The 16,334-nt window shown below is 37.5% G+C and overlaps 2 protein-coding genes across 9 annotated transcripts in view; one reads left to right on the top strand and one right to left on the bottom strand.

The window, feature by feature from the left end:
- Positions 1-16,334, bottom strand: part of LOC129740122 (E3 ubiquitin-protein ligase highwire) — a 151,994-nt gene that overhangs the window by 86,748 nt on the left and 48,912 nt on the right. The window lies entirely within an intron of this gene.
- Positions 1-16,334, top strand: part of LOC129740123 (uncharacterized) — a 59,579-nt gene that overhangs the window by 20,283 nt on the left and 22,962 nt on the right. Inside the window, exons 2-3 of one of the 4 annotated variants that reach the window (XM_055731732.1) lie at positions 4,392-4,478; positions 5,711-6,657. In XM_055731732.1, coding sequence (XP_055587707.1) covers positions 6,286-6,657 — 372 coding nt within the window. In that variant the 5' untranslated portion in view covers positions 4,392-4,478; positions 5,711-6,285. Of the gene's footprint in view, positions 1-4,391; positions 4,579-5,710; positions 6,658-16,334 lie in introns of all 4 variants that reach the window. The other 3 variants (XM_055731731.1, XM_055731730.1, XM_055731733.1) reach the window with 3 other exon arrangements.

Below are 16,334 nucleotides of genomic sequence, written 5' to 3'. Positions count from 1 at the left end.
TTCCGCCACCTTCCCTTACATAATCGATGCTTGAATGTACTTATCTGTGTATTTTGAAATATGGCCGCCACCCTGTGTTCATTGAAAGCTAGTCATGTACTTTTATATTTCCACAAATTTGCATCGTTTTGATAGCCTAAACATTACGATTGACCCCCAGAAGAGGATCGTAAACATTTCCCAAAACCGGCTGCAAACCATCGGCTGTTCTCCTTCTGTTGGTTCCATCTCCTCCATCCACCAACAATTGATCCTCATCACGATGGGATTGGATTGGGAACACTACACTTGTAGCATATTATCAGCACATAAACAAACAGATCCGAGCAGGGGAATGACGTGTAAGATAAACAAAATCGCATAAGCCGCAATTTCGACATACCCGTCAGCCAGCATCAGCAGCAGAATAGAATGGCAGGGAGCCGAGTTGAGCGAGGAGCGCACATGTTCTTAGCACATAAACTTAGCCATGCTGTTGGCTTCGCTCCCTTCTACACCATTCGGTTGCTCGTTATAGGCATGAATCGTATATCCACAGAAACCGTATGCCAGTTGGTTGTAAATTACCAGTTGAATAGTCAACGGAAAGAACGGGAAGAACGGGAAGAACAATATTTTGGCTCAGCCAACATCAGTAAAATAGCTTCAAACAGCTTTTTGGAGGAATATGCAGATAGAAGTTTGTGGAGCGACTATCATAATACTGACTGGCGGGCCATTTCCTTTCCATTCTCCCAGAACCGTCACGTCAGAACTTCAACTTAGATAAGCCGAAATGTTTGTTCATTTTTTTTTAAATTCCTCACTTAAGGCTGATGATTCAGTCCGGCAAATATATCTAAATAGAACTTCGAGTCAGAATCCGGACATCAATCAGAGTGGTTTAGCCGTTTATCTGCTTTGCTCAGAGCTAGCTTATGTCTCCACTTTGTTATGGTTTTATTTGTGTGATTTTTCTAAGCTACCAATATACGAACGCCGGTACGGGACATATTTACGATTGTTTGGAGTTCGGGAGCTTAAAATTGTTTGATATTTGAAACACTGCTAAATTGGCAACAAAACAGCGCTGAGGTATGGAGGACTTTTGTGGAATTGTCTACAACTGTAGGGTAGATATAGTATAAGGTGGCACGGATCACTTCAGAAAGGTATACACACAAATTTTCCAACCACTGCTCATATAAACAGATTTGTAAACACACTTCTCGACTGAATCATCCGAGCGTGTATGGTGAACATGTGTATGATGTAGGCCACTGTTTATTTAGGAACACTTGTTATTCGAACGAATGTCAATCATTGGCGATGGCAAGTCGTTGAAATTTATCCTATAGCAGTGGTTTACTCGAAATCCGTTTAATTGTTTATTCCTAGATGGTCGCGCGAGATAAGTTGGACCGCAGCTACTGTGAAACCTCGTTCATTCGAGATAATATAGTAAATCCGAGGGAGGCATTTAGAATTTTTAATCCACGATTTCAGTAGTTTAATATTAAAATTTAAAATTCGTATGCAAGATTCAGCATTGAAGTCTGAATAAGGGTTAAAGTTTAAAATCAGTTAACATTTACAGGTTTCTACAAATAGGAATATGCATATTCAAGAGACATTAATATTTCGTGAGGTAAAACGTATTAATTTGGAGTATAAACAATGCCGAGCACTGTGTGTGTGTGTGTGTGTGTGTGTGTGTGTGTGTGTGTGTGTGTGTGTGTGTGTGTGTGTGTGTGTGTGTGTGTGGGTGTGTGTGTGTGCGTGTGTGTGTGTAAAATTATGCTTCAACTTGGCTTTCGACATTAGATCTTTACTTTTTAAAATGGCGTCCAAGAAAGAGGAGCTTCGAATCAGAATTTTGTACATGCGTCGTGAAAATCCAAACTACACGCACGCAGAAATAGCAAAATCGTTGAACTAGGAAGTAAACTAGGTAGCCGAGATCTGGAAGAAATCGAAATCCGGGAGCCGCAGTGACGAACAGAAGAGTGGCTAGCACTTTCGAGCGAAACTCCAATCTCTCCGTTCGAGATGTCGCCAATAAGTTCGGAATATCGTCTACAACCGTGCCTGAAGCTTAAAAACGATCCGGACTATCGACTTATAAGAAGGTAGTGACTGCTAATCGCAATGAAAAGCAAGACCTTACGGAAAAAAATCTCGAGGGTGTATACGACATTGTTGACGAAGTTTGTTTGCGTGGTAATGGACGACGAAACCCACGTCAAGGCAGACTTCAGACAGTTTCCGGGACGAGAGTTTTATGCAGCATCCGGATGGGGAAAGGTGGCAGACATTCCATAATAAACTATCAAAGTATTCCAAGAAATATCTCGTTTGGGAAGCTATCTGTATATGAGGCTTGTAAAGCGACATTTTTGTTGCAGCTGGGACCGTCAACCAGGAAATTTACGCGAATGTCTTCAACACCGTTTGCTGCCTTTCCTGAAGAAACATGCCTTGTATGTGCTGTTTTGGCCGGATTTGGCATCCTGCCATTATGAAAAAAGACCATGGAGTGTTATGCCGCTAACAACATTCAGGTTGTGCCCAAGGATATAGAGTGATCGGTTCAAAAAGTGGTCAACTTAAATTCGCCGTATTGTTTCTAATAATTCAAAATGAAGGTGAAGCCAGAAAAAATATTTCATCGACAAATTAAGTACCTACTGTTATCTACCTATTAAAATCGGAAATTTTGAATGTGTTGTCAATCACGGAGTAGACACCATTAGCAATGTTTATCCGTTTTAACACGTTCGTCGCCACAATCATTTTGGTAGTTTTACTAACCGGAACCAAAGAAATACTCGGGGCGTAATAGTAAAGAGAGAGAGAGAGAGAGAGAGAGAGAGAGAGAGAGAGAGAGAGAGAGATCTCTAAGATTTAAAACTCATGGCTAAACTGAGCGGCTAACTTGAGTAAGAGAGCGTCAGCCGTTTTTTATGGGACGTTGGCAGAATATGGGTCTCATGGCGACGAACGTGTTAAAGAGCCACGCCTGCGATCGTGGATATCGCAATGCGCCAATTCTAATAATTTCGTCCATGCAACATAATCATTTTAAAAAAAGATTCAACTGGTCCAGTACTGTGTTAAAAACATTGGAACAATGGTTGGAGGTGGATGTGAGAAGACTATCAAGTTATACCACATTATACTAAGCCTATTCTGTAATGGTAGCAAGATCCTCCGAGTGCTTAAAAAGCGCCTTTTTGTCTTTTGCCTTTTAATAAATCCCATGATGGTTCAGTGCGTTTGGTCCGGAAAGAAATAACGTACAACAAAAGTAAAAATGTTATTTTGTAGGGTTTTTATTGCACTTTAAGGACAAAAAAATACATAAAAATCATTCGTCAGTTTTTCGGATGAATATTCGAACTTTTTTTATGATACCACCCATCATTTTCTGCACATTACTGCTGGTAACCTCATTCGCAATCTTGTTCCACCACTTTTCCATTTGAGCGGGATTTTTCATGGTTCTGCCACATTCTTCAGTTTGCCCTTAACTATTGCCCAATATTTCTCGTTGGGACGAAAATCCGGACAGTTTGGTGGATTGATACTCTTTTTAACAAAATTGATCTTGTTCTCTTTATACCACTTAATGATATCCCGGCTGTAGTGGTAGCTTGCCAGGTCCGGCCAGAACTTCACCGGACCTTTGTGGGACCGAATGAACGGCAAAACCTTCTTCTGGAGACATTCTTCTTTGTAAACATTTCCATTCATTGTGTCTCCAGTGATGAAAATCTTAGACTTCTTCGCACAACTACAGGTCCCTTGCCAAATCATCAACTCACGAGCATATTTATCTGCGAAAACAAACTTGAATCTACCCTCAACATTCCCTTATTGTGAACTGATCGAACTACCTCCGCTCGCAGCTTCCGTCATATGTTGGATATTTCAGGAATTTTGACTGACTTTCGACTGACTACTTCAATCTTGATGAAATTTTCACCACTAAGTAAACAAACCATCCGGATCAATACACTGTCAATAGATTCGCGATGTGACAACTAGGGACGCTGCAGTAAATGAAAAGATGCGACCAGATTCTATGTGAAACAGACTTTAGAAAGAAAGGTCTGCAATGAAACGACCACTATATATAGAGTCCAATCTATCCCTAAGGAGAGTAGTGCACCAAATTGTCCCAAATTCGATAGAGAAATATTGGGTGATCATGACGTGAAAAACAAAGACAAAGGATGCGTCCTCCACCGCTCTCAGTCAAAATAAAAATTGGTAGAACTTGTTTCAATATAATGAGCAATTTGATAAATAATCGCATTTAAAATTGTTCCTACTGATAAGCACTTCATAATATCTGAGAAAGTGAATCAGAATATCTCTTTTAATTTTGTTTATTTTTTTATCAATTTCAGGAAAGAATGAACGATAGGACACAAGCAACGTAAAACAGTCATCGACCAACTGCGCGCCGACGAAACTTGTGAATGTTTACAAACAGGGTGTGCTGCCTTATCATCAATTGGTAGTCGATAGAGCCCACCAAACAAAGCCAACAGAAACAAGAACAGAAATGCCAGTTTCGCTTCGAATTTAATTCACGTTCGTTAGTTTTATCATTGAAACAGCCTGCATTTTCCGTTCTTCTTGGAAGCCATTAGTGTAGTGTGCTCGCTGTTCCCAAGTTCTGTTCTATTCTCCATGCGCAGCGACGTAGTTGATTGTATCCCATTTACCCGAAAACCATTGCCCAGAATGAATTTTTCCCAGAATGACAAATACCCGAAATCAAACCCCAGAATGAACCATTTCCCAGAAAAAAATTCCCCAGAATGCACCATTTACCAGAAATTTTTTTCCCAGAATGGACCATTTCCCAGAATTTTTTCCCCCAGAATGGAACATTTACCAGAATGGCACAAATCCCAGATTTTTTCCCCTAGTATTTTTATTTGTTTTTTTTTTTTCTAATGAATTCTTGAATATTTCATATGATTCGAAATTATTTTTTTCAAAATGATTTTTTAAATGAAACTACGACTTTGAAATTTTCCAACTAAATTTATTTTAGAACCAATATTGTGCTTTGTTTATGGTTTAGGTACTTCAATTGATTCAATGCTTACCATGGTCCTTCAAAAAACCGTTTTGGTATCCGACTCCTCACGCTGCGCGTTCGAACTTGAAAGACGTTTTGTCCTTCACGCTGTCGCGTGGCGGACGGGGCTAAGGGATCACCCCTAGCTTTCACGCAGACCTAGGAAGCCCCGGCAGACCTAGACCAATGTCTTAGGGCCGCCGCTTCCGACGGCGGGTCGGCGGCCTCCTCGGATTTGGGAGCTTCGGCGGCTTTGTGCCGCCTCAGCCCCTTCATCCTCGTTGGTTGCGGCCTTGCCGCAAAAGAATAAAGTTATGAAACCCCTTTTTTTTTTGAAACAATTCCTTTTTTTTGAATAATTTCTAGTAAGGATAAATGTTTTCAATTTTCTGGGAAATGGTCCTTCTGGCGAAAAAATTTCTGGTACATGGTTCATTCTGGTGAAAAAATTTCTGGGAAATGGTACATTCTGGCGAAAATTTTTCTGGAGAATGGTTCGTCTGGGGAAAAAAATTCTGGGGAATGGTTCTTTCTGGCGATTGGAATTCTGGGGATTTTTCATTCTGGGCAATGGTTTTCGGGTAAATGGAGTACAACCACGTAGTTCTGTGATAGCAAAAATATTACATCCAACAGCATTTATTCGCGCAAGCCAGTTCAAGTGCGGCTTAGAATGAAAATATTATTACCGAGTGCAGAAGTTGCAGTTGTGTTACGTTTCTCGTGAATGACGCCGCCAGATGTGTGTGAGAAAATATCGGTCCTATACAAGACGTGTCGCAAATGCGACAGCCACAGCTCGACAAACAGAAGAGATGAGAAAGCGTCGGAAAAAAATCATTGAAAAAATGTGCGCCGGCTGCTTTTGAGGCAAAAGCAACTTGCATTGCCATTGCGGCTCATTTTGAAAAATATTATAACATTTGCTGAAATAAAAACACACGCCGACGATCTGCACCCAGGGTGTGAACCGGAGGGAGGTCAAGTCAAATTAGTTGGATCAGTATGTTCCGAGGAGATTGAATGGGTGTGAAATGTGAATGCACTCGAGGTGAAAAGAGCACAGTGCAGCAGAGGATGATACCGAGAGCAAGTTTTACAAATTCGATCAAAAGTGATCTTGTGCGAGGGTTGAAGAAGAAATGAAATGCTCAAATACAGCTAGCTAGTGGAATAATAGAGTTCAGTGAAATAATCACGAGTGAATCACAATGCATCTGAACGGCATGGCGTTGATGATGATCTTCTCCACCAGGAGGGTTCAACTGTTCTTCGCCATCATTTTGGTGTACGATATAAGCAGTATTGAAACCAGCCAAACCTTAGGCCATATTATTGATGGCCGCGTGCCAGTGGCGTCGGTCAACCGGAGGGCCGCAGCATTTGACTACCACGCAGAAAACACCGGTGGTGAGTCAAATGAGCGGCTACGATCTAGGCGATCGACAGCAACGATCGTTAGCGCTATTGGAGCTGCAATTGCCGGACAAATTGGATCTCAGCAGAGTTTATGCAACAAGGAAGGGTGCAGTTGCCTCGATCAGCCAATTCTCACGATCAACTGTGAGGTGCATGATTCAGAGGTAAGACGATGCTAATACATGAATGCATGTGGGTTTCAAATCTACATGTGCACAACTATTGAATAACCTTGGCTGGAAATAACCAGTAGGGCACGGTAACATCTCATTTCTGTAAATTCACGCTCGTATAGAAGCGTTAGTTATATTTTATCATTCAAAACTCAAAAGAACTGTTCATGCACGTTCTGTTTTATTTTTCAGTTGAGTCGAGTAGGAAAAACATAAGTTTATCGGGTGTGTTCTGCATGCGATCAAGTGTTGTTATTCAAATTTATCCTAACATTGATAAAATATAAATGGGTTATGGATTGGATTGATAATCTACATTCATTATTCCTTTAAATATCCAAGGACTAAATCAGTACTGAAAACCAGATCTCGATATATCTTGATATTCAGATATTCAAAATTTTGACACCGAACTTAGGTAATCGAAGTAGGCGTTGATTGAAAAGCGGACGCGAGTGTTTTTTTTTCAAGGCTGTGCAAATGTGGAAAATTTTAGGGTCAACCCAACACATTGAAATTATTTCAGTTCAAACACTATTTTCAAACCCTTAAACATAGCTGTGATGTTCTTTCCACACCCACAAATCAGACTCTAATCCAATAAATGAGCTATCTTGGAGGTGGAATTATTGGTATTACATTCAATGCCAGACCGACATTAACAAGCTTTCTAATACCTAATTGGCATGGGCCTCTCAGCACAACCGAGCACAAAATTGCAAATGTCTGAAAGAAACCAAATAAAACATCTCCTATATTCTATCACAAGACAAAGCAGGATGGAAACAATCAGCTAGCAAGGATATTGTCGAATAATGTACAGAGTGCTGTTATGTAGGCTTCCCAGACGTCCTACTTTGGTAGGACATGTCCTACTTTTTCAACCCTTGCCCTACCGTCACACTTTGGACCCAAAATGTCCTACTTTTTGACGGTTAGGACCATTATCTTGTTTATCGATTTTTTTTCTTTGCGTTTTTTTATTATTTCGATCCATTTTTCACGAAATCCTTATTGGCGCTTGATTTTGCGGATGTAAATTATCACTCACTGCTAAGTCATTCCAAATCAAGATGGCTTAGCTTATTTCCAGCCATTGAGAGACTTCTTAAAATGTTTCTGGCTGTGAAAGAGCAACCACCGAAGCCAATCATTTTTTTTTACGAATCCTTACGGAGAAGTGTATCTTTTGTCTACGCATTCATTGATGAATGCTTTTCATAGTAGTATGGCCTTGGTTGAACGCGAACATATTTAACTGATAGGAGTTATTCACTCTGTCACTCTGTTACTGTCAATGAAAGTTAAGGCCCTTCTTGAAGAAATTAATAACCCATCGGAAACGAAAAAAGTGATAGAGGAGTTCTGCCAAGTCTACAAGTCTTCTTTGGATTATATTCGCAAGTGGTTTGGCCCATTGAGTAATTTTAAACCCTTCGATTGGCTGTCTTTGATGGAACCACATAGTTTAAAATTCAAGCAATTGAGAACTGTATGAAAATTTCAGCAAACAAGTTATTGAAATCAACGATATCAAACTGTACGACCAATTTTGTCGCCTTAATTCGTTCATTGCGCAGCAACAAGATGATTTCAGGAACAAACTAACTCATGAAAATTGGAATTTTTTTTTTCTATCAAATCAATTACTCGATCATCACTCCGAGCTGCTGGCGCTTGCTGAATATTTCTTCGCAAATTCTGCTCACTATGCCAATGTAGAGGTCAATACCCAGTGGACCAAGGAACGCGGAAAACTCCTTATTGACGCAGTGAGAGCGATTATCTTACTGCAATACAACAGGCAAATTTCATGTTCAGAGTTCCATTCCTATTTGTTGAGAAATGAAGAGTTGCTAGAAAAAATCAACTCTTCAGGAAAGTATGCTTCAGGACAAGAATAGCTTCCTTTTTTATAAAAATTAATACTAACGATAAAATATTGAATTAAAAAAACAGAATTACATAAAAATGTGAGAAAAACGTTTTTGATCTTAATTTGTTGTGAGATCATCTCATCTTATTAAAAATTTGTGTAAAAACTTTTCTTTAAATAAAATTCACAAAATAAAGCGTCCTACTTCAGATTTAAAAACGTCCTTCTTTTTCATAGAAAAAGAGGAAAATGTCCTTCTTCCAGAAATTTTATTCTGGTAAGCCTATGTGTATGTAAACCGGCATAACAAAAAAAATCTTTGTTTCCAACCGACGGCAAAAGCCACCAGCAGTTTCTAGTTTCCCATTCCCTCCTATTCTCATCCCTTTACAATCGAAGACAAAGGAGGATGAAAAAAACACCGGCCGACACGGCCAATACAATGCGTTTTTTTGTAATCGGCGGTGGCAGAACGACTATGAAAATAAACCTCAGATGGTGCACTGGGTAAGATATCGGACTGGCAAGCCGAGATGAAATGTTGCAGTGAGTTCGATTTCTCACTATATTTTTTTCGGGATGAATTATCCAATAGGATTAAAAAATCCCATGAAATGTTTTTCTTGTTTTGCTTGAATGTAGTGGTCATGCATAATTTAGCTTGGGAGTTCGAGTCTTTATGTCAGTTAAGCTAATTGGAAACAATCACAGTATACTTTTCAGTGCATTTTCGCCACAGAGATTTGTTTTATCGGCATTGGATTTTGCAACCTCTTCTATGGGTGCACTTTTTCTTTTCACAATATCGAATAATATTGGCATTTGAGATTAATGACTCTGGAACTCGATGTATAAAAAATAGAAATTAGAATTTGCATTTAAAAATGTGTCACCTAGTGACAGTAGAATTGACTTTGCATTTGGAATCGATTATCATCATCGTTTAAAGATTATCATTTTAAACTAAGGGTCTGTTTGTGAGGGATGATTTTGCCAATATCATCCCATTAAACGGGGTTTCAATTTGTTATCAATGTTCTAGACTTGTTCACTTTTCAATGGGTTGTTCCTCATGCATTTTCATGAAGTTCTATCTAGTTCACTCAACAATATGGGTTGTTCCTCATGCATTTTCAAGTAATTCTGCTAAATTTGAGATCTACTGAACTAATATCTGTTCTGCGCAATGAGTTTTTGTGAAAAAAGTCCTTTCTTAAAATTTTCTTATTAGAGTTCTAGCAAGCCATTGTTAATATAAAATGATAATTTTAAGATGCATGGTGGTTGATATTATTAGCATAAGTATGGATCTGTTTTAGATACTCGTTCAAAACAAACCGAAAAAAATTAAAAAATCATAAACTACCAACTTGTACAGAAATTTTACTTACAAGTTGAAGGTTTGAATTTTCTGCAGTAAATCTGTAATCTGCGAGTTTTGATCAAGTTGTATGTAAGTCCTCTTGATGCCACGTTTTTTAGGTTACATGAAGTTAAAACTTGAATAGAAACACAACTATGATTTAAAAACTGATGCATCTGTAATCTGCGAGTTTTGATCAAGTTGTATGTAAGTCCTCTTGATGCCACGTTTTTTAGGTTACATGAAGTTAAAACTTGAATAGAAACACAACTATGATTTAAAAACTGATGCATAAATATTTGAATAACTTTGCTCCTATTCTCGCGATAATTACATTTTAAACATAAAATAAATGGTAATAAACAGGGCCATCTTAACAAGAAAAGATTTTGTGAAAAATATTTTTTTTCGGATTTACTGTAGATTTTAAACTTTCAACTTATAAGTAAAATTTCTGTACAAGTTGGTAGTTTATGATTTTTTTAAATTTTTTTCGGTTTGTTTTGAACGATAGCTTTCGTGCATACAAGCCCATAATTTGATCAAAATGTACTCTTCATAATGTTTTCATAACTTATTTTTAATCAAATAAATCAAACTGTTTTCAACAGTGATAAATTAAAAACAGTCTAACGAACTATAAAATAACCTGAATAAGTCACATGAAGAATTCAACCATACAATTAGGTGTTGTTAAAAAAATTTGACCATTGGTTTGATTATTCCAACCATTTTTCGTTTTTCTGAACACTTTACATATTTGCTCTTCATATGAAAAAACGATGTATTCTACATTTTGAGGTTTTGAAATTCATCTGGCTTCCAAAGCCGAAAGGTAACAAGAGCATGAATGTTACTTTCGAGAAAACGCAATCTGTCTACCTGTTGTGCGATTTTTCATATATTTTTCGAACTGTTGTGGGTTTTCGTTCAATGAATACGGTGTGGAAATACATATAATCTTTTTAAACTTATCTATTTGAATTTAAAAAAAATTGCACCAAATGGCTGCAAAATGTCTTCGGGCACAGGAATCGGCATATTCTCAATGAGTTTTGTATGACTACATTTTCAAAAAGAACAATAAGATTGATTCCGGAGTCTTTCAGGCTTTTCTAGAGAAATAATTTCATACATGTCGGGAATTTCCGGGAATGAAAATACGATTCCCGGGAATTTGAAAAATTCGGGAATTTCTGATTCCCGGGCAATCCCGTGACGGACACTCTATAACCCATATGAGTCCGGCTTTGATCTGCGAAAAAAGCCGAAAAGTGAACTAGCCTAATGTTCATTCATCATCGCTAAATTTGTCGCAGTTCTAGATACACTCAGTCGAAAAGAAAACGTTAAATTCACCTGGATTTTCACGTAGGCGCTCATTACGTGAATTTTTGCTTGACTTACATGAATCACTTAAACACTATTACAAATTCACTTGGTCCGTACGTGAAATTCACATAGCCGTTTGCTGTCAAAACAAAGCAGTGATTGAAATCCTCACCAATTTTCTCATCAGCGGCATTCAAAATACACGCTCTGAGGCCTCGCATAGCTATACAGGAGACGATACATATACATTCATTCAAACCTCCCCCATGAGGAGGATCTGCTCTGAGAGACACCATTCTATCTACGTTTTTTAACATACAACTCATATGAAAGTTACGTGAATTCGTCTTGCTGCGCGAGCTCTGTTTGCTATACCTGAAATTCACGTAGGTTCCACGTGATTTTCATGGTGGCAAAAATCCATGTACATTTTCACGTAGCGTTCATGTGAAGAGTTCTTTCAGTGTAGGTTTTTTCATATAAATTTTTTTTAAATGAAATTAAATTCACATCTCACTTAGCTTAGGCGTGTTAAAGAGGTTAATGTTCTTAGGCCAAACTGGCCATTTTTCTTCTATGGCATAATACTGCTTTTTAGGAAAATAAGGCTCCTTGTGAAACACTGTTGATTGCGCTAAAAAACACAAATTTTAAGGTGACGAACGTTTCATTGTACACTGTTTGAGGATAGCGTCCAGCAATTTCTCAGACGGGTACAATAAGACCAGACAAAATAAATAAATACATAAATGAATAGATAAATAATAAATTATTTTCAATTATACATTCAGATTTCGGGTTTTTTTTTCTTCAAATAAGGCCGGAACAAATTTCAAATCCTTCTTTTGTCACTCGGAGTTGGAACATCGCGAGGGGGGGGACAATAAAAAATAATGCGAAAAACAAATAAATGGGAATAAATTGAACGGAAGCTTGTATGCAACAAAAATTGCATACTATATCGTTGCACAAAACCTATAAATCAAGTAAATTTTTATCAAATAATTCAATAAAATCAAGAAAACAGAAGGGGGAATAACTCCCATCTTCTTAAATTTGTTTTTTGGTCTTGTAATCTTTCAGATATTGGAAATTGATATTTGTTCCAGCCTAATAGCGATACAAATATTAGAATTCCTGAATTTTTTTAGAATGGTTCGGAAACAAGCATATCAGACTTGAAAACGCTGTTTGAAGACCCGTTATCAGGTATAAAATTTACAGCGATTTGTTTTTGGTTTCAGTACATAATTCCATAATATCAAGTATAACATTCCTACATAAAGCAAAAAGGAAGGCTTAAAGTAAAAAAAATGAACTTACAGTAATTAATCAGTCCATCATCCATCAGATCGAAATTGTTTTCAATCTTGTACAAATATGTTCGATGTGATCAATTGGATCATATTCTTAAATAAGATTTAAGATTTTTTTTATCAACATGAATCAGCCGGCATCGAAGTTAAAAGACAAAAAGTCGACATTTATTAGTATTAGATATCAGAAATTCTGTGATTCGACCCAAGAGGTCTTTGACGATTATCTGGATGCTTTTTTCAGAAATTCGATTTAAAATTCATAACAAAGATCGACAAATTGAAATGTTTCACGTATAATGCGCATTCCACATTGCCAAATTCATATTATATCAATAGAAATGCTATCCCAATGATATCTAAAAAGATTAAAAATTATAAAAATCTGGATTTAAAATCTAGAATCAAGAATATAATTTTGAAGATAGTTGTTTAAGAATATGTGAAATTGAATATTTTTCAGTTATTACGACAACCTCGATCAACATCTCAATGCGATGATCCAATACAGAACTTCAATTTAAAAAATAGGGGTTTTACCGTTTGTAGGAAAAAAAATCTATGCTTTGGGGACAAGTTTTACTTGTGGAAAAAAAATAACATAAAGCCAGTTAGCGATTCAACGAAAAACGCTAAGAAGGCGGCGATTTTTTTGAATGTATATTTTTTACACCCTTAGTTATCACTGTGGTAAGCTTCAGAAGATTTTTAAATGGAACGGATGAAAAATAGTACAATAGTTTTTAAAAAGAATGTTGTAAGAAAGAATGTTCGCCAAAAAGTACCACTAAAAATTGAGGGAATTTAAATATGACAAAGAAATAGTGATGTATACCTTTTCAATATCGGATATTTAAAAGGTCGTGTTGAATTTCTGTTTTTAAACACGTGAATTCGTTTTATCTGTCCTATTTAAGATTTGTTTTCGCAAAAAAAAAGTTGTTATAAAAATGACGTGAAGCCTTGTCAATTATTAAAAAAAAAATGTCATTTTAAGTGCGGCCCGCCGACAAGATTTCAAATTTAAATTGACCCGTTGGTTCAAAAGGTTGCTCACCCCTGTGTTAAACGAAAATAAATGCCCGAAAATCGACCTTCTGGCACTTAATAGGTTTTTCGACTCCCAGTCCCGAGTCCAAGAAAGTCGATTTTTGAATAAAAAATAGATCAGAGGAAGTATTAAATTTGCTAAATGCGATTTAATATAAACCGCTAAGAGGGCCCCAACTTTGTTGTTAGTTGTATTTCTAGCCTTTCTATTCAGACTTGTTTTCGTAATTATCATCACGATTGATATATGTATAATGTAATTTCCATACGTCTGTCCAAGCACGTACAGAATCGCCGCCAGTCAACCTAGCATCCAATCGTTTTAGCAAACTCTCGTACATATAGCACGATCAAACGAGAATAGCAACACACCGAAATGATGTTTTATCACAGAGAACAGACGTACAAGCTACCCCACGAAGCTTGAGTTAAAATTCCAGCGACCTTTTTGAAGCATTTTTTGTTTTTTGGCTGGACCATCAGATCTCTCCAAACATACCAAAAAGAACTGTCAAAACAAAACTGAAAAAAAAAATTACAAAGTTTTAGGCAGTTTTAAACAGGTCGTATGAGCTTTTTGGCATGTTTCGAAAAAATTGCTAACGAAGTTTCGTAACATATCTATTATATTACATAATGAAAAAATATCTTAGTTTCAATACTTCTAGCAAATTTGAAGGGTATTACAACTTTGAACAATGGAATACAAAATTCATACGTGAAAGTAACCCGCCTCGAGATGGCTAGCATCAGTACTGCTGCTGGGTGAGAATAATTGTCGAGGATGATTCATTTTGACTGGACATTAGACTGAGTCGATTTGGGGTCATTTTTGAATTTCACAAACCCTGGGGTCTTAAAAGCTTCGTCTTGGTCCAAAGCTCATCCATGATTTTTTGCAGAATTTTTAAAGTAACGTTTACATGAGTAAATTTGAACTTTTAGGTTTGTATGGGAAAATTGAATATTTTGTACTGAAAAATCAACATCGTTTTTGTTTCGTCTGTAGAACCGAGCCAACCGATGGTTATTGTGCCAATTTATAAAATTCCTAAGGGAAATTTTCCGCTGAACAACTTTGTCCAATATCATAACTTCGTATCTGTTGTAATAAATAGGCCGATGATTTATACAACTAACATATTAAAAACTTTATTACACGATTGTTACAACTAAAAAGAATAAACTTTGTTATCAACCTCATACGAATGTCCGAGTCTCGTGCTGACTTGAGACCACTCACAAAAATGAGGCACTTGAACTGTTCCTCTGACATATCTTTTAACTTGAAGTCCACACACGCTTTATTGACTTTGCACGAATAGGACACTAGATCATCGGAATCGTCTTTTGTCGTCTGCAAGCACAGATAACGGCGATGAAACGCGGACACTGGGGATCCGAAGATTGTTTTTAACTTCCCAATTGTTTCACTGAACGATAACTCCTTGGACAGCTTCGGAAGTATAAAACTGGTGAACCGCTCATGTGCTTGTGGATTCAGCTTCCTCATCAGTAACCGGACTTTCGCAGCGTCGTCCAGTTTTTCGGCATCCTTGTCGAACAAATCTGCATAACGTGCATACCAGGAGTCGAAAGTACTGCCTTGCTCCGGATCATAGACGAATTCGGTAAGGTTGTTGGAAAGGGAGTCCAAAACCGTTTCGTCCCTCGACAGCTTGTGAATGGCCTGCTGGGTAGCTGAGACCTGCTGAGTAAGCTGTGCCATAAGCTGTTGTTGCTGTTGAAGGATCTGCATCAGCATCTGGTTGGATGATGGTTGCTGTGCGAGTCCCCCTACTGCTTGATTTACAGCTGGATCCGGCATGATGGTAACCTCAACTTCTCACACGCGGTGATTGTGTCGATCAAAAAGCCGATTTTAACGCGACGGACAACTGTTATTCGCGAAATCGGTACTGAACCAACTCGTCGCCACTTTGTTGTAATAAATAGACCGATGATTTATACAACTAACATATTAAAAACTTTATTACACGATTGTTACAACTAAAAAGAATAAACGGTGTGGTTCTTGATAAGAGTGGTGAATTAGAGTCACTTGCACAATTGGTGTTCTTGGGTGGTAGACGTCAGTCGCTCTGACAGAATGTGTCAGACGATGAGCCCACTGATAATGATGATGGTGATAAGGTTGTGTAGGGGTGTCCTCCCAACAGTATCTTATTTGGCAAAAAAGTTATTAGCAGTTTAATAGGGGTATGTCTTTTCGCATTGATAAACAGTAAATTCAATTGACATCACTGCAGGGTGCCTATCGAGGTATTGCATGACTACTTTTTATGCCATACTTCGCGAGGCTCCAGCAGTGATGTCAATTGAATTTACTGTTTATCAATGCGAAAAGAGATACCCCTATTAAACTACTAATAACTTTTTTGCCAAATAAGATACGAAGTTATAGACTTCGACAAAGTTGTTCAGCGGAAAATTTCCCTTAGGAATTTTATAAATTGGCACAATAACTATCAGTTGGCTCGGTTCTACAGACGAAACAAAAACGATGTTGATTTTTCAGTACAAAATATTCAATTTTCCCATACAAACCTAAAAGTTCAAATTTACTCATGTAAACGTTACTTAAAAATTCTGCAAAAAATCATGTATGAGTTTTGGACCAAAACAAAGCTTTTAAGACCCCAGGGTTTGAGAAATTCAAAAATGACCCCAAATCGACTGAGTCTACTGGACATAGCCAATGCGTCCCTCG

The sequence above is a fragment of the Uranotaenia lowii genome, chromosome 1, assembly GCF_029784155.1.
Source record: "Uranotaenia lowii strain MFRU-FL chromosome 1, ASM2978415v1, whole genome shotgun sequence".
NCBI lineage: Eukaryota > Metazoa > Arthropoda > Insecta > Diptera > Culicidae > Uranotaenia > Uranotaenia lowii.
This window is presented reverse-complemented; position numbering and strand designations above follow the sequence as displayed.